Genomic DNA, 27,219 nt, shown 5'->3' with positions numbered 1-27,219 from the left:
GCTGCCTCCAGCCCTTTTGCTGTGCCCTGCTGAGGAAAGTGGGGAAGGCAGCAGCCAGGCCCCCCTCAGCCTCATCTCACACCCCAGGTGCCTCACTGGGGCTCTGCCACAGGTGCTCCCGGCTTCCACGGTCTTCCTTGCGACAAATGGGCCCCAAACACCAGCCGAATCCGCCCACACCCCCGAGAAAGGGCAGTTCTACCCCGCCGGTTCCTCCCCCCATGAGGCACACGACTCCGGCGAGCAGGCACCGCCCTCCCCCTCCCCCAGCGGAGGCAGCAGGGGCGGGAGTGGGACCGCGGCCGCTGGCGCCCTCGTCGGCCGTTGCAGCGTGAGGGGCCGTGCCCGCCGCCGCGGCGGTTGGGACGTTGCTGCGGGGCCGAGGGCAGGGAGCCCGGGAGGAGAGGGAAGGCGCCGGAGGCCCCGAGCCATCGCTTCCTCTCTGGAGCGTTGCGGCGCCGGTCGCTGAGACCCCAAACACGTGAGGTACCGTGCGTTTATCAGCGGCAGGTGCTATTCTGTCAGCTCATGGTTTATTTTCTGTAAATGCCTCTCCCCTGCTGTGTGCAAAGCAGCCCCCTCCCACGGAGAAACTTAATTTCATCACCCAGAGACATGGCAAAACAAGTTAAACAGACCCTCCCAGGCTGAGCCATCGCCAGAGATTGCTGATAGCTCTTCAAGGCCTACACTTGCCTTCCAAGAGGGTGTCATTTGTTCACAGGTGCCTGGCCGGTCAGGCGGTGAAAGGTCAGGTGCCAGGTCCTGGTGTCACAGCAGACCCATGCTGGAGGGCAGGCACCCACGGGGAGATGGCTGGCTGCTCAGGTGTGCTTCCATGAAACCATTGTCCCCTCATTTAGATTTGCAAAGTGCGCTCAGAGATATATATTAAAAAAAAAAGTTATTTTTTTTCTCCTTCTCAGTGTCAGAGGAACTGTATTTCAGTAGCTCGGTGTGGTGAGCAGTGCAATCATGGAGCGCGGCGCCGTTGTTACCAGCTTTGCAGAAGAGCTGTCTAGACTGCAAGTGGTACAATTAAGTGAAAGGGTAAGCCATGAAGGATTTCGATGTGGTCACAACAGGACATATCTTTTCTTTGTCTGTAACATTACTCTCGTATCTTCCATGTGATGTTTCATTCCCTCCTCCAACTATTGCACATCCTCCATCAAGTAATTACTGTCTCTGTGGCAAGACCTCCCTCAATATGACTGCCCAAACAGCAAAGACAGACGTGCTGACTGGCCACACACTGCAGAGGCATGCATGTACCGGCTGGCTGACCCGAGGGCACGCTGCACGAGTAGCTTACACTTTATACAGTGTCTCTAAGCTTCATGACTTTTCTGCTCACGCTAATGTTGTTTAACATGTTCAACCTGTTGAGCTGTGCAGACAACTGGCCTACCTTCATGATACAGTTACTCTAATAAGAGAGCGTTGTGAGAAACTGCCAAGCATTCCTGATACCAAAGGGAAAGTAAAGTCCATGCAGGTGGTTAACCTTGATTTAGGCCTATGCTAACAAGGTAACAGTATGAGGATCTGCCAGTCATCAGCTCAGCAAAACTGGAGCCAGTGTGGTGAAAGTAAAGAGAAATGGGTTATTTGGGAAAAAATGGGGGGTGATAAAGGGGAAGAACTTGAGAGGGGGAAAAAGGGATATAACATATGGCAAATGATAAAATCAGGGCTAATTAGCGGCACCCATTGGTCAGCCCCATGCCTGATCACCAAAGTTTAGAGCAGGACAATAAACCCACTGTTTCCACCATACTCATGTCTGGGTTACTTCCACAGTCAGGAGGGACTGGCTATGTTTTTCCTTGGCGTTGATGAAGGAATATTGGAAGTGCTCTTCTTAACATTGACAAGGGAACACTTGGAGGGTACCTCCTAATAACATCACCCCTTACTACTTAACACAGCCAGCTGTTTGTTTCATGCATGGGAAATTCTGCTTAGTACATCAGTATGTCTGAAACAAATTCTTTATAGTAAATAAAAATACAGTTTTTGTGCAAAACCATGTTATTTCTATGTTATCACCTGGGACCACCAGTCATCATTCTAAAATAAAACCTGAAACTACTCAGGTAAAATCAGGATGAAAAGTTGTACTCACTAGGATAGAAGAATGGATAAACAATGCCATTACTGTTAATGTCATAAAGCAGAATAATGAAGCAAATACAAGGCAAGACGAATTTGAATAACTTTAATGCCTATTGGTCCTTCAGTCCAATTTTTTTTCACAATCTTGTGAAAATCTTGTAATAATAATTAAGAATTATAAATTTAAAAATTCCTATTTTTGTCTGTGAAAATTTTCAAAACAAGATAGTTTCCTCTTGGCTGTTTTCTTCTCAAAAATTTAATTAAATTTTAATTAAACAGTGATCTTGAAACCTAGTGTTACTTTATACTTTTGTCAAATATACATTTTGATCCAATCAATCATATCCTGTTGAGCTTCTTCAATATAAGGTTTATCCTGAGGTTTCATATCTTCTGGTTTCAACTGTGCAAACCCATGAACTTGTCCAGGATAAACTTTAATTTTATATGCAACTTTACAGTACTGTTTCAGCTTCTCCTCCAGTAAGGTGATCTGTAAAAGAAAGCATTTTTCCATTATGTTGTGTTTTTTAAAGTTTGCCAAGCTTGCCATTTGTCACATCACTACATGTTTGCCTTTTCCCCACTGTCACACTTGAAGCACACTCTATTGCTGTTGATAAAAAAAAAAAAAAAAACCCACTTTGGAATATAATACTGGATTAGTTTTAAAAAGTACAGGTGAGTCTAAGAACCCTCAACAGGTACTGCAAAGATAGTTTGGTAAGTCTCATTGCCCTAAATGAACAGGTGCACTTCCATTCAGAGGCTTAAATATGGCTTGAAACTTAATTTTTAATTAGGTAAGGATCAGCATCTCAAGATCTCTGATCTTAAGATAATATATTGTCTAAATTTCAGTGATTCTCAGTCCAAAATATTCTGATTGGCCTAGTAATAAAGTTTAAGAAAACACAAGTTTTTTTAGTTTATTGAATAGCAAAAAGACCCTGCTCCTGCACAATCTTTTGATGTTAAGTACACGTGCATGCATGCACACACACACACAGAGTACTAAACATATGATTAGGTTTCTGTATACATATATAGACACATTTTTGTGCTCATTTCAATTGGAAGGATTCTGTCTTACCATTCCACTATAACTATTTATGCACAGGCAGAAGCTGGAGTGAAATTCAGTGCCAGAGTTTAGGGGAGTGTTGCCAACTTCTGCGTATCTTAGATCTGTATCTATTTGTACAGAACATATAAAAACATTCCTGTACTACAAGTGCTACAGTCCCCATATCAAGCACTGAAAAGTTACAAAATAGGAAAATGATCACTGATTTTGCCTGTACAAGCTTAATTCTACTGACTATGCAGATTAGAGACAGTATTGTGATTTATTTCATTGTTCACATTATTTTTTTCACAGATCCCTTTATTACTGCAGAAAACAGCGTATTGAGGATTTTTTTAATAAGCTTAAGAATTTCCTTACAAAAACTATGAAGATAACATTGAAGTTTGAGAGAGAGAACTTGAGGAGAAAAAGGTATGGCTTCAATGTGTAACTCCATGATGGAAAAGATGTGTTTATGAAATGTGTGAGCCTGGATTCACCACAACAAGCGGACAGTGAATGAAGGATTTATTTCCCTGTACAAAGGAGCAGCATATTTGAGGTGTAAGTCCACATACTGAATAACACAGTCAAAAGTAAATATTGGTTGGCTTCTTCATTCCCAGAGTGTACTGCCAGTTCCCCCAGTTAGACCCTGTTACTATGCAATAAGCTATTTTAGAGGTGGTATGTTATCATTGTCATTGGAGAGAAGGAATTTAAACATTGAAGAGGACTCCAGTTTCCTGTACACACATTTATTCAGCCTCTCTAATAAGCTTCTGATAGGGGCTATGTAGAAATATAGATGGCAATCAGGAGTCAAAACAGAGTCCTTAAGTTGCAATCATCTTAGTTGAAATTCATGACCACTTTTCTGACACAGTTCATTTAGACTTGTACCCAAAAGCAGTAAATCAGTGGGTCTATATCATTCAGAAAGTTCAGTTGCTAGGCTGAAATTATTTCTCTTCAAAATCCAGGTTCATATTCAGTGGTTTAAATCCACAGCAGTAGTATCCAAGTTTCTGATCTGTTTGACTCACACCAGTTGTATCTCGCTGCTCAATTTCAAACTCCACCTGCCCAGCCTCTCAGAGACCATCACTAGTCTTTACTGCATTTCTCACCTCAAAAAAGAAGCCTTTGAATAACCTCGGCAAGATATCGTGAAGTGGAAATATAAGAAAAACAATCCAAACTGTCTGATCTTTCATATCAGAAAATGTTTTCTAGCAAGCTCGGATTTCTGCTATGTAGGATAGAAGAACTATGGGAAAAGAAAAATCATTTCCAGTACAACAGCTTACCTGATCATAAGAAATAGTGTGGTCTTTCTCACCAAAAATGAAAAACGTGGGATTTAGTAAATTGTATCTTTCTTCAGAGTCCCTAATTATTCCTATAATGTATTTGAGAAAGTCTGTTAGTGAGGTAACATTCTCGCAAGATGAATGGCAAAATCAAACACAAAATTTCTACTTAGGTTTACTTCTTAAGTACATTTTTTAGATCAGGATAGTTTCTACTCCAATGGAGAGAAAAAAAAGCATTTGGAAAATATTTTCCCCACTCTCCAAGCACTAAAATCTGATTAGAAAATTTCAGTGAAAAAGGAAATAATTTTTTTCTAGTTTACACCAGCCTTAAATTTTGACAGCAATATAATGCAATATGGAAATAAATTATGATAATTAAAATCAGCAACTCACCTTTGAGTTGAGCATTTACAGAAATCATTACAAAGCAATAACTAGACTGAAAACTACATATAGTCATGTAAGTCCATGTAAGTGTTCATGTGTTCTACACTACCATAGAGGGACACCCCTGCGTTTAATTGAGGATTTTTCAGCATCAAGTGATGTACTGCCATTCCACCCCAGGAAAACCCAACGATACCAATCTTCTTTGCACCGCATTGTTCCTTTAGATACTTCAAGACAACATCAGCTTCCCTAAGACATATAAACAAAAGTGAACTAAGGAATCTATAGCAGAATCAACATTTGACAATCTAAAAAGTAAATTAAAAGCCATACGTGAAATTTTCTGCATCTGCACCCCAGATCATTTAAAACAAGAATCTAATTTCAACCCCAGATCAGTGTTTTCTGTTTTTTAAATGGGAGTTAACATAGCTGGTCCTAGTTTAGGGAAGTAGCCATACACAGGTGCAGGTACTTAAATACTTACCTGAATTGTCACCTGCTCCTCTGTTTCAAAAGAAGCAAATTTTTAATTGAATCACTTTGTCTAGGACAGGACAACTAAAGACAAGACATATCTGCAAGTAGAACAACACCTTGCATTATGGATTGTAGAAATAGATGAGCTTCACTGTGCTTTCTCTACTGAGTCTACCTATTTAGATAAGGAATCACCTGAATATGTCATTCCTGTTGTATGAGTTAATATTAAAAATATTCTCTCAAGCCCACATATGACAATAGCATATTAAATTAATAATTACTCAAAATTAAACTGTCAGTAACTGTAATGTTTAAAAAATAGGTATTGCAGAAAATATGAAAAGTGTTTTTAATGTACACTAGAGCAGGTCAAACTTTTAATGAATTTTTTGTTGCTAATTTCATAAGTCTCAATAGTTTTATCTTATTCATAATCTACAGAGTTGTCTGTCACTGAAATGTAAATGTAGACTGTATATATTTGTAACTAGATTTTCAAAACCCAAGTATATTAGTAGGGTTATCACAGGTTTGGTTAGACTGACAAAAAGAGCAGTTTGACAATGGCATCACCCATGATCTGCCTGTCTTCTAGGCTTGCAGCTGTGGGCTGCACTGTGAATGAATAGGCAGACTTATACAATTGGTTTGTTTGGTAGGGTGCTAAGTCATGTGTGCACTAACAGGATTCCTTGTGCTCTGAAAGAGCAACAGATCTGACCTGGGGGGCAGCTACATGTCAGCCCTCAGAAGACAATAAGCAGAGTGATAGATGGAGCAAATGATCCTTTCCAAATCCCAAGATAGTACCTAGAGCCACAGAAGAACCACCCAGAAAGAGCAGTCGTGTGTATGCAGCCAGCTTGCCCTGCTGTGAGGTGCTGCTTTTAACATTTCAGAGGCACACAAATTCCCCTTATTTGGTGCATGCTCTGTAAATTCAAGCACAAATATGCATCTTACCTGTCTACTTTCACAGGATCATGATCTTTCATCCAGTCAGCAAAGTCAGCCCAATGATCAGTAGTTTTCCAAGGTTCTTTCCCCTTGAAGAAGTCTGGGCAGATGGCTCTGTATGAGACATAGAACCAAGTCAACCTTCAGGTCCAAATGGGGAGAAACTATGTATGTCTAAATGGCTTTTAATCTCTTTTCTATTCCAGAGTACTCATCTACATGGTTGCTATCTGAATCATATTCTAATAATTCTATTCTGGTAATCAGCAGACCTAAAAATGTATGTCTTTCTATGGAAAAAAACACAAATGAATTCTCATTATTTCCATAGGCATACTTAATACAAAAGCAATGGGATTAAAAAAACCCTCTTGATTCTGTATAAACACATATTTATCTCTTGACTAGTAAAAGCTAAAGCAACTATTAGTATTGGTTGTACTCCAGAAGGTTTGGTTTTGAAAAGCTTATGCAACTTAGAGATACATACAGACATTTTTATTGTCTATCTTTTAATCACCCACAATGCCAGATAAGCACAAACACTGGCACTTCATGACTGTCCTTGTACCTTTTTGCTCAGTTAGCCATTTGTGATTGGTCAATTTTAGTAGCTTTGGTATAGTGGCCTCACGGGAACATCTCATTCCTTTGTGTTTTTATTCACTCAGATGGAAATGGTATGGTTGCCCTATGCGAATAGGAAACATCACATGCTATGCTTAACTTTGGGCCTGGTGACCTATTTCTTAAGAGGAAAATAGTAAAGACAGTTGCTTACATGTATCCGTGAACTGCAACTAAGTCAACTACGTATCTAATGTCTGGGAAGAGCCATCCAAATATATCATGAATCACAATCACAGCTTTGTCTGTGAAGAAAGATGGTTTACAAATATATGCCTTGATGTGCTCAATTTGTACTTCCTGTCCGAGGCACCTGTATCGAGATCTTTCTCCACTATCATATAGGAAAGGATCAGCCATTTTGAAACCTAAAAAAAAAAAAAGATAATCTGTTAATACAAGATTAAGGTAAATGGGCAAATGTGATCTGCAGAACATAGTTTCGTAACTTCTGTAAATAACTTTCACATCTATGTCTGAAAGAAGAAAGTAGAAAAACTCAAAAGCAATGTTCCAAAGCAGAATGGTTCTTAGTCTATTATATGTTATTGAGCTGAAAATGAAGAAAGTTCTAAAAAGTAAAGTTAAAAAATCATAAACAACACATATGTGTAGGTGCTGACTCTCATATCACATTTGTTTTGCTCTCATGTAACTCTGTCAACACTGGTGTGAAGCAGCTGCTTCAAATGTTATTTTCTCCCCAGACATATGGAGAGAATGACCAGTCGTGGCAGTCACATGTGTCTTCATACAGAATCACATGCTGATTGCACTGAATTATGTGATGGATAAGGACCACAGAATTCAACTGCTATAGTGTTCAGTGCTTCTTTCAGTGCTGGTTCCTGCTAGCTATATGTGCATTCAGTAGCAGCTACAGATCATCACAGCTGTTCTGGGACCCCATGTATCAGATGCAGTTAGTGAACAGCTGCAATACTGCTTTGTAAATTAGGTTCCAAGGCCTTCCATATGCTCTCAAAAGGAAGTGCAAGAAAACAAGCAAATGTACAAGTCCCATTCAAAATATGTGAGTTTTCAGGAGAGTATTTGGTTTTGTCGCTTCTCCAGAAATAGCAGTTACAAATGACAAGACATTAGCAGTGCCAGAAAAATTAAAGTCAAAAGTAGTTCCCAATTTCTGTGCTTGGAACATGGAATGGATTCTGTGGAAAAAATAGAATGTGATCCTGTAATTAAAAGTGGTGTTATAATGCATCTGTGCAAGGAATCCAATTAAGTCTACAAGGCCAGTGTTAACTGTAGCATTTCCTAGCCATGTGCTGACTTTGAAACAGTTCTTGGGGACATGTACCCACACCCACATATACATTATGACTTTCTCAACTTCATAATTTCTATATCAGCCTATTACTTCTGCTTGAGTAGTAACATGAGTTTCAGAAAACTGTCTAGCCATCTTGGAAAGGTGAAAAATTCTGTTAAAAAGGTATACCTTCATCAGCTCTCCATTAACCACAGCAGCAGAGAACTAGGTCTCACCAAGTAATGGGAAAGCCTAAATAAAATGGACACATTGGGAACTGCGGTGCACACAGATTTAAGAACAGGGAGTCAGTCTTGCAGAGACTTTGCACAGTTTTCTTGTGCCTATACAACGCTTCCCAGCTTGCATAATTAACTGAGGCTCAATGACAGCATGAAGCCTTTTCTGTGCATTTATATTATGTTCTACCCAAGATAATCAGCCTTTCCAAAGTATAGTGCAGAGACACTGTTCTTCCTCATCCTCTGCCAACCCTGGGGCTGCTGTCATCAGGTCTGGCAGGGCTAGCACTGGGCTTGAGCAAATATGCCTGATTACTCCCATAACTCCTGGATATAGGAGTGTGGGGTGGAGATACAGGAACTGGATGAATGCAGCTCTACTGATTCTGGAATTAAGCTGCTTCAGAAATATCCATGAGATGAGTGATCTCATAATGTGAGTAATCCTGCAGGTAACTGAGGACTGATTACATCTATTAATTGTTCTCCCACCTTGCTCAACATCTGAATGTCAGGGTTAGTGCTAGGAAGCATGAAGTAGCCTGATCTCCAGGACTCAAACCTCCATTGTTGTGTCATCTTATGAAAGTGGAAGTTGTAACATGCCTGGGACAGTGTTTCCTGGTTTAGGTCCCTCATAAGAGGCCTGCAAACCCTCGAGTGATCTGTTTATGCAGAAGTACTTTCTACCTCATTTCTCTTAACCTAAGATTAATCCGCTTGTTGAAATGTTAAGAGACTGCTTGGAGAATTCACAGGCATTCCCCAAAACAGCCAACTCCACTGGCTTCTCAGATGGCAGCCAGAATCTTACCTCACTAAGGTCTTTCATTCAGAAGGGCACAACCTGTGGTGTCCCCTTCAAGGAAGTAGTGTTTAGGAGGCATTAAGCTTTGCAATAGTTGTGAAACAGCCTACTGTATATATTTTAGTTGCTTCCCAGAAATCATTTCTTTGGTCTCTCCAGATTGATTCTTAGCCAGCTGGCTCTTCTCCAGGCACCAGGCTGTGAAGAATGTTAGTAAATAGTCAGCCACACCTGAGCGGCTTGCAAGTCTTTGATGGGATCCTGTTTAGTCAGAAACTTTATTTGTTCCCGCCCGCTTTGTTCCACAGAACATGGCACCGTAAAGCAACAATGCAGGATATTTCCTACCTCTCCTGTCTCACCTCATTCCTTCTTCCCACCAATCTTATCCATTACACTTTTCCTTTTCCTGCTTTCCCTGTGGCACAATTCCAAGCAGGCAGAACCTTTTCGCCTTTATACCCTGCTTCTCATCACTGAGCTCTAACACAGAGGAAACATGGGGCCTGGCAGAAAGCTAGGAACAGGCAAAACTGCTGCTAACAGGGCAAAAACAATGATATCCACAAGTCTGCTGTCACCCTGCTTGTTAAGAGAAGGCTTTCTTATAGCTTCCGCTTCTCACCAGTGCTTCCATTGTTCCTTGTTTCCTTGGGTTTCTCAATATCATTTAGCTCTTCTGCAATTAACATAAAAGCTGAAGAGAGCTATTTAGTATTATCACAAAGCAAAGGTGGGCTCCTTTGGGCTCTAGGACAGACCCAAACTACTCCTTTTTAGGAGGTAGCAAATAATATGGTTAAATCTTGCTGAATCTTAATTTTCAATGGAAAGAAACAAATTCTTTCCTGAGAGATGGGGATAACAACCTTTAAAACACAGCCATGTACTACGGGGAAAAAGATAATGATAAGAATAATTCCCACTTCTTAGAAAGTAAGTATGAGCAGGGGACCTCAAATTGCTTCACTTTTTGCTAGCATCTCAGGCTAGTGATGCCAAGATGTGACATCTCTGCCTTCTTTCCTGAGTCCAGTGATAACATTTTAACATTGAAATAAATTACTGCTGGGGTTTATGTGCTTCAATGGACCAAACAAGAAAAAGAATGGAAATTCATTACTATAAGAGCAAAAAAAAAAGATTATGGTCTTCTAATCTGATCTTGCTACTTCTGGACATAAAATGCTGCCCAGTAATTCGGACAGAAAGTGCCTAAACTGTGGCTGAAGTAGGATGTCTCTTCCAAAGTCAGACAGTCTTGAGTTAAAAGCTAGTAGTTAAACATACTACCTCCCTTGCTTATTTGTGCCAATGTATGATCACATTTAGAATGAAAAATGTGCTTTGAAATATAGAAGTTGCTGTCAGAAAGAAATAAGATAGAACAGAATCAGTGACAAAGAGGATGAGAGAGGGGAAGAAGAGAGAAACAACAGGCAGAAGCAGTTGTGTTCCCAAGGCTGAGCATCATTTCCTTCAGGTGTTGCTGGATGAAGACAACAGATGCCATTATTAAGGCACCTATAAAATAAAGATAATACCTAGGATAAAAAATAACTATTTCAGTGTTCAACAAAGCCATGGACCTGTGCACACAGTGGGAAATATGCTGGAAATCATGGGGTGTCCTCAGAACTGCTGCTGTGCCACAGCTCACAGCAGACATTCAAAATGAAATTCAGTCTTTCCCAAAGTTGACACCCTTTATCTACACCTTATCCACTCCTTAATACTTGTCTTTGTGCAGCTGTTTAATGAAACCAAAATAAAGGTCTTTCTTTAACAGAGTGATTTTTTCCTGCAATGTTTAGTGCATTTTCAAAGAGATATTTCTAATTGCTTAGCAATTTCAGATTTCTCCCATTCAACACAGTTAAAAGTACTTAGTCTTTCTCTGCTGCCAACTCCATCTTTGTGGACCAGTTTGCCATCACATACCTGGAGTACTGGATTCTGTTTTAGCCCAGCTCGCTGCTTCTGTTCAGTGAGATGCCAGCTATATTTCTCTAAACACAAAAAGAAGAAAACCAGTTCTGCTGACAGTGTTGCTCCTCCTGCTGCTGCCACCCATACAGTTCCCAGATGTTGTTAAACTCTTGTGTGAAATTTGGTATCAGGAGTTGAGGAGGAGTACTCTAGTCATCCAGACAGAAAGGGGTGGAGACAGATCATGCAGAGAGGCAGGGTTCAGAAGACTCCAAATCAATTGCCTTTTACTCCACCTTTTATTATTTATTATTTCAAGAGTTTAGAAAGCAAGATGCACACTGATATTTGCTAAACTGCACTTACATTTTCATGTCTTTAAAAATGTGTAATTCCTAACAAAACAGTATGGGCAAATTGAAAGGAAGACTGCTCAGACTTCTTATCAACACACCTCAGTTTTCTGGTAAAATTTCCCTTCCAGATCTGTGCAATACAAAGCAAATTATGTGTGTGATGTAGCTATTTAAGATACTGGAGAACCTTTGGACCTCAGCATTTATAGCTGAGACATCTAGCATCAGTTGTGTATTTCCTGATGCATTGTTAAGTTCAGAGATGCATTTTCTTACAGTATGTTCATGCACTTTTATTGCCAAAATAATTGTCTTTAATGGAATTTGTGCTGAATTAAGATGAATCTTTCCAGGCAAACTTAGAGCCTAAAAAATTTACAGAAGTCTCCCCAGCACACAGATTAAACCTATTTGAGCCACACCCACAAGTATTCCCAACAAGTCTAAAAGTGTTCCAGGTAACTTTTGATTAGACTTGCTTTCAACAAGTTAGAAACCTCTGACTCTGAGCTGGTTATTACTGATGGTGACTCGCTGAAATTTTCCATTCCCATTTCTGTAATGGCTTTGTATGCAAGGACCATTAGCTTAGCCTTTGGATTGATGTCTACTGTGTGTTTAATTTTCTTTTAGCGTGTGTGTGCGCGTGCGCGCGTGTGTGTGTGTGTATGTGCTTGTGAGTGTGCAGGTGTGTGCATAGATGTTGGGAGGGGGAGAAAAGAAAGAGACAAAAGAGCTCAAAGAAAATTGCAATGTTATTTCAAAGAAATGGTCAATAAATAAATTTTCATCCTAACTGTATACAACAAACAAGTCCCTGAATGGCTCTGTAGATCTTAAGCAGTACTTTTTGTGGTAGTGACCACTTTGCAATTGAGAACCATGTAATACGGGTGATGGTTGGTTTCAGTGCGCCCAAACATTAGATGTGCACAATGTGGATGTCTATATATCAGCTACATGTCTAGACTCCCATAGTTGTCATTAGGATTTAGGGTATGATTCACATTCCACAGGCATCCTCTGTAGGATGAAATGGACAGTCCCTTAGATACCACCAACTGTACTGATCAGATCATCACTGATTTTAATGTCAGCCTAGCAGAGTCCTATGGTAGAAACCAAGGAACAAGCTTAAACATGTCCCATTTACCTTCGCCTGGTACAGTATTTGGAGTGCTGCTGGTAGCAACAGACTTGTCAGAAAGTTGAAACCATAACAAATGCTGTATTTATGTTGTAAAAAACCTGTTCAAAGCGACCTGATGAGTGATGTTGTGCTTGCAGCCTCAGCCTACAGATGCTACAGACAAGGGAAAAGGGATAGTGAGGTTCGCCCTCACCTGTAACAAGAGATTGCCATGGTTTTGTGGGCAATAGCAGCCTTGCAAAAGGGTTACTGCTGCTGAGGGTACCTCGTAGTGGCAGCCAGCAGGAGGCTAGTGGAGAGGCTAGTGGGAAAGGTTAGGAGAGAGTCATGGTTGGATAGAGGACAGAACGCATCTGCTCTGCAGGGTCAACTGTAGTGCCAGTAAGCATTCTGTGCCCAGTACAGGATCTGTGCTTAGCACCTCAACAGAGAATAAAAGGTGTCCTGTAGGACTTGATATTTGGCTAACAAACTTGAAAGGAGTGTGGCTACAGGAGGGGAGCATAGCTAGTCCATCTCACACAACTTCATGAGGAAGAGAAGGCCTAATTAGTACTCTTGTAATTTGGAGATGTGTTTGTATTTCTTGTTTTCATGTTACTCTTTTCCCTCCGTGCAGTAAAATGCTGTGTGACTAAACTCATCTATTGAGTCATCATTTGTGAGTGAAGAAATATAGTTTAACAATCTGATTTAATTTTCCAGGTTTCTGGCTTGAGGCTCTAGTCAGTGTTTGAATAAAGACCCTTGGAAATTGAACCAGCTGTTGTCACTGCAAATCCTGGTAGGAGGACTGAATGTACAGATACTTTCACTGTCATCAATGGAAAACTAGTTTCACACTTATGATTTTGTTCTTTACCATTTACCTAGCATTGTACTCTGGAGTTCATGGCTGCCCTTGCCTGGAGCATTACAAAAATCTCCAGGAATTCTCTGATTTTGCTAGTAGTGAAACATATCCCCACTCCTTCCCACGCTTTTCCTGTGTTCAAGAAAGGTTCAGAAATCTCTCATCTGTGGGAATGATCTTATCTGCTTCATCTGGTGAGGAGCTGATGGGAACTGCTCATTCTCTGCACCAAACAGAGCAGCTACAATTCCTCATATAGCACCAGGACCTGGGCCCTGGAGATTTCTTGTTCTTTATTATTAATCTTTACATCTTTCTCCAGACTTCCACTTCCCTGTGCTTTTATTTGGTTCTAAGACTGAATCTGTCATCACCTCTCACCTTCAGCCATCTCCTTCTTGCATTCACCCTCTTTCCTGGCTTCCCATGCCATCTCTGCTCTCCCATCTTTCTGTCCTTTTAATTCCATCTGTGTATGTTATTTGAAGCCTCCAGTTTCAACTTGTTTCAATGTTGTCCCTTTGAGTGTCCATTTGAGTGTCCCACTTTCCTTTTGGGTAGACAAGAGTCAGCCCTCAGATCATACAACTTCTTTTCTCCCTAAAATAGAAATTATGGCTCTGATCACAGGGACAGAAGGATGATGTGCAAAGAATGTTTTAAATATTTATGTTCCTGATTTGCTTGTTGGCATGTAAAGTAAGGTAACCTAACAGCTTTTGGGTTTCTCATGCTTGGTTTGGATTAATTGTTACCTAAAATAAATAATGAATGTTTAGTCTCAAATTTCCTATTTTTGCTGAAAGACCTTGTGGGAATCGAAGAGGGTGTGTTTTGTGAACTTTATAGAAAAAGGGTGGAGTGTAACTTTAATTACACTAAAGCAATAAAAGGAAAACTTTTTAAATTGTGTGGGTGACATGCAAAGAGGCGTATTAAAATTACCTACACTGTCCAGGTGTTTTTCTAAATTATTAAGTGGCTCATCACTTTATTTAAAAAGGCTTCTACTGGAATTTCAGTACAAGGCACATGGTTCCAAGTATTAATGAATATTAACAGCAAAATCTGGGGAAAATGGTACAGTTTTGGAGAAATAGCTCTATGACATTAATAGGCACCCAAGATCAGAGGCAGCATCATTGTTGCACTGAACACAAATAGAGTTAGGAGCAAGTCAGTAGAATTGAGATTACATAGATATGGATAATTACATAGATTAAGGGCTTAGTTCCTCATCTATAAACCTAAACGTCTATTTTTTTGCATGACATAAGAAACATCTAATTTATTTCTTAACAAACATTTTGTCTTTCTCTAAAACTACAAGAAATTAGAAAAAAGTTTCTTTCAGTTATCTGACTTTCAAACTATTACCTTCAAGGATGAATTTATTCCACGTATTTAGTCATTGAAAGAATCTCTGCCCCATAAAGTTTTGTTTTAAAAGTATATATGCTTGGTCTGTTTTGTTCCAGGGCACAAGCCCTCTTTTCTTTTTTCTATTCTTTTTTTTTTTTTTTTGGTATGTGTTGTCTCCTTAAACAATATGCATCTAATGCCCATTTTATATTTCAGGAACCTTCTGGGATTAATCAGCTGAAAGGGAGGTCACTCTGTTTGCTTGTAATTGAGGGCCTGTTTACTCTGAGATATAAACATGATTTTAGTCTTCAGTATAAATAAATTGCCTTGGACAAAAAGCTGCACTTTGTGCCAGTAGACTTTACCCCACTTTTCAGAAGAGCCAACATTCATGAGTAGAAAACTGGCTTCTCCTTCTGTAAACGCCCAGTATGCACTTGAACAGTTTGATTTGACTGAGATAGATTTTCCAAGAGATCCTTCTTAAAGCCAAGAGGTTCCCAAAATTTCCACTTATATATGATCCTCCGTAGGCTATACATCTTCTAGATGAACATTCAGGCTTTTTCTTCATAAGTGGAAAAAGGGGAACTTTTGGCTACTATTACTGACAATTGAACAATTCTGACAAAGATGCCTATATTAAATTAGGGTTTCAAAGTCCAAAGTTTTAAAAAAGATTTACAGGAAAAAATTCCTTCTTCCTATGTTTGCTCATCTTGAAAAGTCCTGTTTTGCAAACATGTCTACATATTGGTAATCTTGGACTGAATCCAGGCAGGCTTGGACTGTATCCCACAAAGCAATATAGATGCCCAAGTCCAACATCAAAGCAGCAAGTTTAAAGAAAGTGAATAGGAGAGTTTCTAATTACATTACCATATGTAAAATCAATTCAGAACAATCAAGATACTTTTTTAAACACACTTGCAGAGAGCACATGTTCTTACCCTTTCTCTAAAGTGAAATTATGAACTTTAGCCTAGCCTAAAAAAATTACATCTCAATGTACTCCTACAAATTGTTGAGCCTGTGGTGAGAGTGAGGGTACTTACTCTACAGTCTGTACCAGTTCAGCAAAAACAATTTCTCAGAACCCCTTAGCATAAACTAAAGTAACATAACAGAAAATCTCAGGAGAAAGGACCCAGGCCATGCAGGGGCCAGCCCACTGTGTTTTTTCTGATCCCCCACCCCCCACACACATATAGGCAAGGTATATCACATATGGAAGGGAACATTTGAACCACAGAGTCCAGGGAGACTGCAGTCACTGTCCACCCTGTCTAGTTCACAGAGTATATCTACTGCATGTGCTGTCAAACATCACTTTGTGGAAGAAGTTATTTCCCACTGCCAACGTGGACAGTTAAACCTTCTCTAAAGCTTATTTGTACTGGAAAGCAGCTGTGCCAAAGAAGGGTAAACTCCCAAACTCACTGTTCCACAACCTGTTTGTGAACTAACAAGTTTCAAACCAGAGGTTTCAGCATGAAGAAAAGCATGAGCTTAAGCAGGAAACGTCAAGGCTTTATCAGATTTGATCTTAGAGGGCTGATGTTATAACCTCCAATCTTGAGAATTTCCTGCATGCTGCTTCTTTCTGTTCTGAAACAAATGGACCTCAGGTGCCTGACAGACCCATGGAGAGGCCTCAGAAAACTAACAAGATATGGGCTGTGAGGCAAAAAGCTTAGGGCCACCTTACTGAATCATTTGCAAGGTTCCTCTCTCAGGTCCTTTGACTTTCCCTTTTTCCCACAGGAAAGTATACAGATGGTGGCTTGTCTGTGCTTGACAGAGCAGCTACGATAAGGCAGACCCCTTCCAGAACCTTACTGTTATTGCAGCTGAGTCCTCAAGCCAAGCTTGTCTGTTCATTATAGCCTGTTCTCCTGGTTCAGAAGGAAAAACAAAACAAAACCTGAAACCCTTCACCACCAAGCTGAAATTAAATCTCCAGTCACCTGCCTTTCTTCAAAGAGACCAACAGTATGCATCACAACATGCCAGCTTCCCCAGAGCACTCTGCTTGCATCTAGGTTTGTTTGGGGAGCTGAGATCCATTTCTTCAAATGAAATCACTGCTTGCTTCTCCCAAGTAAGCCCTCAGCAGGTTTCCTTTCCTGCTTGTGCAAACGTTCCCATAAGCCCAGGCACAAACAGTGAGCAACTTCTCCAGGGCATGGATGATCTTCAACCTAGTTAACTGGATAAAGAGGAGGAAGGAAAAAAGGGAAATTAGCCATCTTCTTCCCAAAAGGAATTTACAATTTGTCTCTAACATCATGTACTCTCATGAGAGTGTGACAGACTGACATTCATGGGATACAGTTTTCCCAAATGTCCACACTAAAAATAAATCTTGGATATAATGGAGACAGGAATAACCATGTGGGAGAAGGCTTGGATAGGCTGGTCCTGACAAAAGAATCCAGGCCTTTCTACCCAAGACACATGCCCCAGTATGGTCTTGCAGACTGAACATAAACATACCACATCAGAGATCCATGTTTAAGCTCCTGTTCCACTACTCACATTCATGAAGGGACTGCCCCACCTGGGGCTGGGAGGAAGGTGTTACTCTCTTGGCTACTTATTACTCTCGCTGCTCTGGGAGAGCTTGCATCTGTATAGCCACTTACATTTTTGTTCAAATGTGAATCAGAAGTCTGGTTCCTCTCATTCTAATCAGATACCAGTATACTATCAGCTATTCCAACGCTCCCTCTCTGGTTTTAAGCAGAAATCAGTGCCTGCTGCTGATCTCTTCTCCTGAAATTTCTTCAAAAGTGCCATCAAAACTGAATTTTGATTAGGTTGATTTTTCTGGTGATACATATTTATTATTAAAAAAAATTAGAGGAATCATTTCCTCAGAATTAAAACCTATGGTTTAGCCAAGCACAGCCATTTCTACATATCATACAACAATCATGGTAAGTTCTTTTCTCTAAGAAAAGACATAAATGCCAATATTTGCAAACTTAAAACTCTGAGGGCTAAATGAATTCCTCAGGACAACTACATATTCATGTGAGCTGAGAGCAAACAGTAAGCATGGCATGAGTCAGAAAAACAGCAATGAGACTGCACATTCCTCAGTCAACTTGTGAATGATGCAAATGAAAAGTCAGAAATTAAACAACTTCCTGCCTTTGCATTTGCAATTAAGGCTATTCATTACCACAAATGATACTTTTGTAACAAGGTCTGTTGTAACTTTTTTACTTTGATGGGATAAAAAGGTTTTGTGAAGGCTGGAAAACACCTATTTTCCCTAAATGCAAGCTAGATTCTGCACATTTCACCTGGGTACAGTTCACAATGATATTTAGTATGTTATGTTCATCTTTTAGGCAGTCGAAGTACTGACCGTCATGTTGCTTACTCCTGGGCACCTCCCAGAGAGTCTGCAGACTTCAAAGACTGTTAGAAATTCTTTATATTCTTTAGACAAGACATCTTTGAAGAACTCTTCTTTCCACATATCTCCCAACAACAGCTGAAAGCCAACAATTATAATCTCACTGTCACAATCATAACCCTCCTATCTCTTGTACTAAGTGCCTCTTCATTCCCCTTTTACAAAGGGGAAAAGAAACTTTTTTTTTTTTTTTCTGAATGAGACAGTCCAGCTTGTTGTCTCCAGATTTAAAAAAGGACATGACTGAGTTGCTGAAGAAGACAAGCTCAAGCCAAGCTCAGAAGAGCCAAGCCAGCACAGGTCCCAGTCTACAATGCAGTCCACTTTAGTCAAGGCCCAACTCATTTTACTCCCTGAGCTCCATGAGGGATTTTGATTTGTCCATGGACAAAATCAACACTAATTACAACATGAAAATTGTGTCTATACATTGGTTTTAGGATAGACATACAGGTGGATGAAGATTTGCATCTTTCAACTTCCAACTTTGATTAAAATATAATCATACTAAATTATTGAAAAAGAATAGGCCAAGAATCTTACTGAGTGTCTGTGATTATATGTGACACTAAAGTGCAGAACACTAGTACATACCTTTAAGGAGTAGACAGACAGATTAATATAGCATCTAGAATATGGTAGCTAAAGAAAGTGTGAATGATGTAAATGCAGATGAAAGACTTGCTAAGGTGTAATTATATTTTAATAAATTGTTTGTTGCTCTGCATTTTATAAATATGGGTTTTCCAAAGGGACAAACTAGATAGCTCTGGATCCCCTCTCTCTTGACCTACTTGTATTCCTCCTGTAATTGCAGGATAAATGCTGTTAGTGAGAACACATCAATTCACAGATGCATGCTGCTAAGTAGGACTGTGCCGATGTGCTGCCAGATTAGATCTGATCCTTTATGCCTAAATTAACAACAGGATCCTTGAATGAGAACATTTAGTGTGTCACTGTTGGAGCCCTCACGCACCCCTATGTGCAAGTGCCCCCTGCCGAGATCTCCACAGGGAACTAAAGTCTTTCTCCTTCTTCCTGACTTTGGAGTGCTTGATACAGCCATGAGGATATTTTACCAGGTAGTATTTTGCGCTTCCTGTGTTTCAGTTTGCACCTGTTGCCACTTGTCCTGTCACTGGGCACCACTGAAAAGTCTGGCTCTGTCTTCTTTACACTCTCCCTTCAGATATTTATACACATTGATAAGATCCCCCCTCAGCCTTCTCTTCTCCAGGCTAAACAGGCCCAGCTCTCTCAGCCTTCCTCATATGAGAGATGCTCCAGTCCCTTAGTCACCTTGGTGGCCATTTGCTGGACTCACTCCAGTAGCTCCATGTTTCTCTTGTACTGGGGAGCCCAGAACTGGACCCAGCCCTCCAGGTGTGGCCTCACCAGGGCTGAGTAAAGGGGAGGTAGCACCATGCTCCTGCCTGGTCCCAGAAATGCTCCCTTTTCATTCTCAGTCAGACTCTCTCCAAAGTCTCTTACCACCTCCTGGCGCTGGAACAGAAGTGCCCTCTTGTGGCACACATGAAGCACCTTCACCTCCCTCGATCTGCCCACGCCCTGCTCCCCAAGTTTCAGTTGCTGCAAAGCATTTTAACTGCACACAGTCTAGGCCAACAAGAAGAGAAGGGTCGCCCAAAACATCCTCTGTCTTCACAGCCAGTTTTGTTGCACTGCCTTTGTATTGGGCTGCAGCCATTCAGAGGATGGCTCAGGCTGTGGCAGGAGGGACAGTGACACCACAATAAAAGTGGGTAAGGGAATGGACCAGGGTGCTAAGCCCATAGGCAGTTCCTCAGTCAGCATGTGTGAAATGATGTAGGCTAGTCCATCCCAGATAGAGGCCTTTGCATTTGCTTTTGTTGAACTTCATGAGATTCCTGTCAGCTGATTTCTCCAGCATGTCTTCTTTCCTCTGAATAGCAGCCGAACCCTCTAGCATATCACCTTTCCATCAAATTCAATATTACTCACAAACTTTCTGAGGGTGTATTGCCTCTTATTGTCAAAGTTATTAATTAAGACATTGAACAGTATTGGCCTCTGAATCAATCTCTGAGGGATACCACTAGTAACTGGCTGCCAGCTGGACTCTGTACCGCTATCACAGTTCCTACAGCTCAGCAGTCCAGCCTTTTTTCCAACCACCCTGTAGTCCACCCTTCTGATACATCTGTCCTACACAGATGGCTACACAGATATTATGGGAGACCATGTTGAAGCCCTTCCTAATGTCAAGGTAAACACATCCACTGCTCTCTTCTCATCCTCAAATCCAATTATCCAGTTATCATAGAAGGCAATCAGATTGGTCAAACTTGATTTGCTCTTAGTAAATCCATGGTGGCCTAAATACCTTTCCGTCCTTCATGTACTTGGAATTGACTTCCAGGCAAATTTGTTCCATAATCTTCCTGGGGACTGAGATTAGACTGATTGGCCTGTAGTTCCCTGGATTCTCCTTCTTGACAGTGAAGATGGGTTTGACATCTGCCTTCTTCCAGTCATCAAGAACCTCCCCGTTACCAGTTCTTGACTTGTTCCGGTCTCTCTCCTAGCCTCTCTTCTCCCAGTTGCCTGTACACATACCTCCCCACTCTCCACATTTTTCTTGGCTGTGCTGTTCACCATAATCCTTTCACCATGCTTTGAACCTGTACAGCTCCTGGCTGTCCTTTCCATGTTCCTACACAGTAGGACCCCAGTATAGAAGGAGAAATTCTATGTGCCCAGCTTCAGCTTACTCCCAGCAGGAGTGAGTTTGAGGGAGGAGGAGACAGCTGTCCATGAGCCTCCATTTTCCTTGAAGTGACTGTGAGGTTCAGACCACCCAGAGAACTCCCTGCCCTTAATTGTATACATTCTTCCCTACTCTGCCATATAAGCAGGGTCAGGAAGTGGTTTGGAGAGCCAGAATTATAAGACAAACACAGAGACAATGCATTCTCTCAAGAGGTTATGGATCATGTGGAGACCCCTGCTTTCCTTTCTGTAGGATGATCAGTGAGAGATGAGGAGAAAGGGAACCAAATCTGAGGATCTAGGGAAAAATGGAAGAGAAGGAAAACCTGACTTGCCACCATGAATCTAAGAGTCCTGACTTTAAAATTTGGTACATGTTTCAGACACCAATTTGTGTGCTCAGAGCTCAGCTGATGATAAATCAGAAAATACAGGCTCTGAGAAGACTCTTACTTCTAAATTAGGAACTCTTCTAAACAAGGGATGTTTCCAGATGCTCTCCTTTGAAAAGGATAGATTCCAAATAGGCTTGTTCGCGGGAGCTGAACAGGGACATTAAGCTGGGCTGTTCAGATCCTCTTCAGATCCTCTGAGGACAAGTCCATAAGAAAGAGATAACACGCACTGACATTCATCTGTGTATCAGGGTCATGGTGAGATGACTCCTTCTTTAGCACCTTGACCACAGGCTGAGGTCCTGGCAGAGGCCCAACTGACATCACCACAACATTCAAAAATATGTAGAACAAAATGTTTAATTGATCCACAAAGAAATGTGGATCCAGAAGAGCCAGGAAAATGTGGGGTTTGGGTAGTAAACGTGCTTGATTTTCCATCAGCCAGTCACCCGGCTAAAAATCCATTCACCCAGACCAGCATTTTGTTCACTTCTTTAGAAGTCCAAAACATTAAGTGACTTCTTCACTGTGTTCTCCAAACCTACAGTAAAGGCAACACTTCACAGTAAACAAGACATGGGATAGAAACTGAAAGAGGAGGGCTGCACAGAACAGCAAAGAGTTCATAGATACCTAAGTTTGGAAAATCACATAGGCTTGAGTACAGATTTCATGTTATAGACAGGTAGTAAAAAACAGATTGAACAGATATAGAAACTTTCCTGTGGAACCCTTTATCCCTTTGCCATTTCCATCTGGAAGCTTTGTCTGAGAAGGAACAGTGTTTCAGTATGAGAACAGAGAGACAATCTCTCTACTTTCATTTTGGATGCCTGGACTTTGCATCATCCACAATAGCTAATGCCTCCATGCTTCCAGAAAATGAAGAAGTTTTATTCATAGTTTTCTCTGAAATTAACAACTTCTGTTGTTTGCAGCTGCAATGAGGAGTGGGATCCTAGGCTAGGGTCTGAGGCTTGAAGCATGCCAGGACCTGACAGGATACTGCTGTTCTAGCATACTGGTGCCAGCTGCTGTTTTACAAAGATGCCCAGTGTGACCAATTAGGCTGCTTCTTTTCCCATGGCTGGTCAAAGCCTTGTGAAGAGGCACAAACACCTTCTCTCTGCCCACTGCAAGTCCCAGTGCAAGGCCTGGGAGCACAAAAGCATTCCACAGGAAAAAGGCAGAGTTATTTTACAAAGGCAAAATGTCTTTTTTCCTCAGCCTCATTTTCAAAAACAGTTTAAACATTTGGCAATTGTTATCCAAGGATTTTCAGTCTGAGTTAGGTATTCACTAAGGAAAATTTCAAGCTAGGTGGTGACAATTTGATAAAGGTATCAGAGGTGAAAAGAGAGTATTAGCATAGCCCTAAGTCTTCCCAATAACAAGAGAGTAAAATTCTCATCTGACACTGCTGGGATGAGCTGTGCTTAAGAGTGGATGGGAAAAGTTTAAAGTAACTGTACATAAGATATGGAAAATGGTTACCAAGTGGAGAAAAGGGGAGGAGCCCATTGATATTACTGCCTTTGCAGATACATTTGACTTGAGCTGGATGAAGATTTATCAAGGCTTTCCTTTGACTGCTTGGACATGTATAATTAATCTATTCAATACTGAAGACACATTAAATCAAAACTGAACAAGACGATACCTGCTGGTATATAGACCACCAACTATCCTGCCAGGAATGAAGCAATATAACACTGAGCAGAATAAATTTGTTACTCGCAAGTTGCAACTATTACTTGCTAACTGGAATTCTTTCCACCTACCTTCATATTCTCTATCTCCTTCTCTCCAGAACTATTAAACAAATTAAGAAAAGGAAACCACTATACTCACCCACCCCTTAAAGCACATTTCAGTTGCACAGTGCATTGTGCCTCCTCTGAATTTCTCATCTTTCAGGGTCCCAGGTAGCTAATCACAAGCAGCCTCCAGAACACAAAGAAACTTCATCTTCTCAACTCTCTACAAATCCCAAATTAACAAACCAGATTTTCTGAAGCTGTCATGAAGGTGGTTGCTAACATTATTGCAGCTGTCAGTTTTCAAAAGAGGAAAGATATTCTGATCTCAATAAGTAAGATTAAAAAAAATTGTTTTACATTACACCGTGAAACATCACCACAAATATTTAGACCCAAATTTCAGTGCGATTCTCTTGCCATATGGAAACAAACAAAAGCTAGGATTTACGACCACATTCTCGGTGTGCAAGCTACAGTGGAGTGAAAGTTACTACAGAAACCAGACAAGCTCATAAAACAGAGGTCATTGACACTGAACCAACCTTTAATAACTCTGACCTTTAGACTATTGCTAGCTTTTCCCTGGCCAAGATAATTCTAATCCTGTTTCCTGTTGCTGTAAACGTTTGAGAAAAAGTAATGACAAGTCATTAGAAATCTAAGTTCTTCCATATTTCCCTCTGAGTTAGTGCAGGAGAAACACGGGCAGCATTATAGGTGCCTTCACAAAAAGTATCTATAGTGACTATGTGGGTAAAATGGACACATTCTCCATAATGGACACATTTTCTTTTTGGCAACACTCACAGTTTGAAATGAGGTAGAACTGAACTCTGCCCCGAGAAGTTCAATTTAATTTGGTTGATAGGTATAACCTCCAATAAAACCTGCTCAAGAAGCTCAATAAAAAGCTTTGTAGTCAAATAAGATTGCTCCTGCTAAATACTGAGGATAATTCCTAACTGCTGCCATCTGTAATGATATCATGACATATTTTTAAAGAAACTACAACCAGCATGTCCGCAGAAGGACTTACCAGCAGTCACTTGACTCTTGTAACTCTCATTTCACCCCGTGCACCCTATTATCAAGGAAAACAATGATAAATATGCAGAAAAAAAAGCAGCCTTTCTTCCTGCCCTTCACATCCCTTGCCAGTTCCAGGTGGGCTTTAACTCTCCTAACCCCATCCCTACATGCTTGGACAGTGTCTCTATATTTCTCCTAGGTCACCTGTCCCTGCTTCCACCTCTTATACAATTTCTTTTTTTGTTTGAGTTTAGCCAGAAGCTCCTTGTTCATCCATGCAGGCCTCCTGCTGCCTTTGCAGGTTTTCCTGCTTGTTGAGATGGACTGTTCTTGAGCTTGGAGGAGGTAATCCTTGAATATCAGCCAGCTGTCTTGGATGCCTCTTCCCTCCAGGGGCCATATCCCAAGGGATTCTTCCAAGCAGGTCCTTGAACAGGCCAAAGTCTGCTCTCCTGAAGTTCAGGGTTGTAATTCTGCTTTTTGCCCTGCTGCCTCCTGGCAGGATCCTGAACTCCAGTGTCTCATGGTTGCTAGCAGTAAACATGATTGCGTATGCAGTATATTTGAGACTGCTTCTCTCTGTGTCCATGTCAAGAATCCTCTGGCACAATGCCTGCTGTTGGTTAGGTGAATCTTTATGACATAATGTAGCAAAACACCCAGTCCTCTGAAACTGCCTCATTTAAAAGACTGTGTGCAGTCTGGAAGATCCATGGCAGCAATCGCGTTCATCATGTGTTTTTGTAGTTCACAGAACTTCATACTTTCTGATTGCCGCATGCTGATTTTTTGTATGCCATACTTTGTATTATACACCAAAATGCTTGCTCTACTTTGACTTAACAGTTCCTCTCCTGCCATAGAGACTCCTTCTAAATTTCTCTAGCAGTGGAGAATCAGTTGCTTAGGAACCAGATACACATTCACCCCAAATACTGCCTGATTTATTAAGATAAACTGGTGTTCATTTTGATTTTCCTTAATATAATCCATTATGTTTTCCATATTGCTGTAACTTGCTATTCATAACCAACTGAGCCATTTTTGTGGTGACAGTTAGGTGCACAGCTAAGGAAAAGAACTAGGACAGCATTGCAAGGTAAGATGTTGCCAACTCCAAATGAGAGCCTTCAGTGAGTGTAGCTATGATTTAAACCAGAATTGGTGGAGGTGATTTCAAAATTTTTAAAAAATTGATTAAGAGAATAAACAAAAATAGATAAAAAAAATAGTTTTGCTGTATGACTTTTTAAATGTCAAATTTTAAAATTCTGTTTAAATGTCCAAATTTTAAAAATAAAAAATGGAAGAAAGGAAATCCTGTTCATGTCATTTTAAAACTAAAAAAAAAAGGAAATGTCATATTACAAATTCTGGATGGTTTCAATTTTTCAATATTTATTTTGTATTTTCTTAAGAAAACATTTGCAAAAAGATAATATATTTTCCAAGCATTTAAATGTTACAAAGCCTACATGTTTTACCAAAATAGAACCATGTTCAAAAGAACCCTATCTTTTTCCCAGTCCTGCCACCCATTTGAAATTTGTCTCTGGTTTCAGCATAACCTTGTATGATTTGGGGTTACATGGTTGTTCTTTATCTGTCATTGTCTCAGGTTTCCACCTGTAAAATTTCCCCATTTCCTCTGTTATTCAGATTATAACTTGTTTGGAGCAGAAATGTTTCTTCAGTATGTTTGTTCAGTGCCCATTGTCACTAATTCTTGGCCTTGACTGACAGTCAGAAGCAAACAACACTGTCCTAACATCCTCCCCTGTAACAGAAATTAAAAATTACTCAATCCGTGAGTATTTTTCAGGTGAAAAACACCTAACATATTACCATATAAACAAGGATATGTTTTTATCAAAAACACAAAGAAGGCTGAAATGGAGAGATATACTCAAAATTAAATACTCAGTTCTTTCTCTTTTCTGTTTAAATGATAATTGCTGGTTCAAAGCATGTTTACCAGTAAGCCATTGTGTAGTTCATACTGAAATGTTGTGTAAGAACAAAATTTTGGGATTAATTCTCTCTAAATGCTGAGTAGCTGATATAAATGCCACACTTTTTAGGTAATTTAAGTAGGTCAAGAGACAGATTTCAAAATGAAATTATTCACTGGCAGTAAAGAGCTATTCATTTCAAAAGTTTTCATCTGATTTAAAAATGCCTACAATGAAAGATTGAAACTGGAGAATTAATAGTGCCACAGTCTTCTGAATTTCAATGATAATTTAGAGACTTTTTATTAGACATTTAATTTCTATTAATTGTAACACTATCACAGCAATGGTTACATGTTTGGGAAACAGAGAGTGGGAATTACAAGTGTACTTAAAAACTGAACTGCTCCATTTCTTGCTTTTTCATCTGTTGTTTTCATTGATTGTTCCCTGTTCAGACAAATTTAGTATACTGGCATTGCTCAGATCTGCAGTACTACTGGCACTTCCTCTTTTAATATGCTAGGATAATTTGTCAAGATGAAAATGAGCTAGCTTTTAAAATAAACTCTGATTTTTTAAACAGTTATAAGTGGGAGTTTTTTACACCTTGCAAGGGATGACACAGAAGAGCTGAACATGATAATGCAGCCCACGTGATTTTTACTGCAGCACTTGACTACTGTAATTATACAGCTACTGGAGAGCCGCACCAAGCCTTCCCATTTTCCTTAAAATTTTTTGCTTACACAGGTCAGTATCTTATATCCCATCAGCAGCTCTGGTGCTTGAAAAGTGAAATCTTGAAGGTAGTAATGAAGTGAAAGCTGAGAAAAAGATTTTTATTTATTACTTATTTATAAGTATTTTGGGCAGATAATACCTACGCGCTTTGAGTGCAAACTTGAACTACTATCCACTTTACTGCTGACATTATGGCTGGACAAAAATGTCATGCTT

The 27,219-nt window shown here is 40.2% G+C and overlaps 1 protein-coding gene across 5 annotated transcripts; it reads right to left on the bottom strand.

The window, feature by feature from the left end:
* Positions 1-2,232: 2,232 nt before the first annotated feature.
* LOC106492523 (carboxymethylenebutenolidase homolog) lies at positions 2,233-27,080 on the bottom strand. Of its 5 annotated transcripts, none has more exons than XM_013952402.2 (8): positions 27,009-27,080; positions 16,907-17,148; positions 11,228-11,295; positions 7,121-7,334; positions 6,346-6,453; positions 5,006-5,148; positions 4,501-4,592; positions 2,233-2,614 (listed from the first exon to the last, which is right to left on the bottom strand). In XM_013952402.2, the coding sequence occupies exons 4-8, from the start codon at positions 7,324-7,326 to the stop codon at positions 2,435-2,437; spliced, it is 729 nt and encodes a 242-aa protein (XP_013807856.1). In that variant the 5' UTR covers positions 7,327-7,334; positions 11,228-11,295; positions 16,907-17,148; positions 27,009-27,080; the 3' UTR covers positions 2,233-2,434. The 5 variants fall into 5 exon arrangements, with proteins under 5 accessions (XP_013807856.1, XP_013807837.1, XP_013807849.1 ...); XM_013952383.2 differs by lacking the exon at positions 27,009-27,080 and adding an exon at positions 18,316-18,400; XM_013952395.2 differs by lacking the exons at positions 11,228-11,295; positions 27,009-27,080 and adding an exon at positions 18,316-18,400.
* Between the last annotated feature and the right edge of the window lie 139 nt (positions 27,081-27,219).

The sequence above is a fragment of the Apteryx mantelli genome, chromosome 2 (assembly GCF_036417845.1).
Source record: "Apteryx mantelli isolate bAptMan1 chromosome 2, bAptMan1.hap1, whole genome shotgun sequence".
NCBI classification, from domain to species: Eukaryota; Metazoa; Chordata; class Aves; order Apterygiformes; family Apterygidae; genus Apteryx; species Apteryx mantelli.
Note: the sequence above shows the minus strand (reverse complement) of the source record. Positions and strands in the feature narration are given on the sequence as shown.

Excerpts from the sequence above, each read along its gene's own strand:
- LOC106492523 (XM_013952402.2), bottom strand. The coding sequence starts at position 7,326 with ATGGCTGATCCTTTCCTATATGATAGTGGAGAAAGATCTCGATACAGG. Across the intron at positions 6,454-7,120 it reads GTTGCAGTTCACGGATACAT|AGCCATCTGCCCAGACTTCT; the intron begins GTAAGCAACTGT and ends TGTCTCATACAG. Across the intron at positions 4,593-5,005 it reads CGCAGGGGTGTCCCTCTATG|GAATAATTAGGGACTCTGAA; the intron begins GTAGTGTAGAAC and ends AATACATTATAG.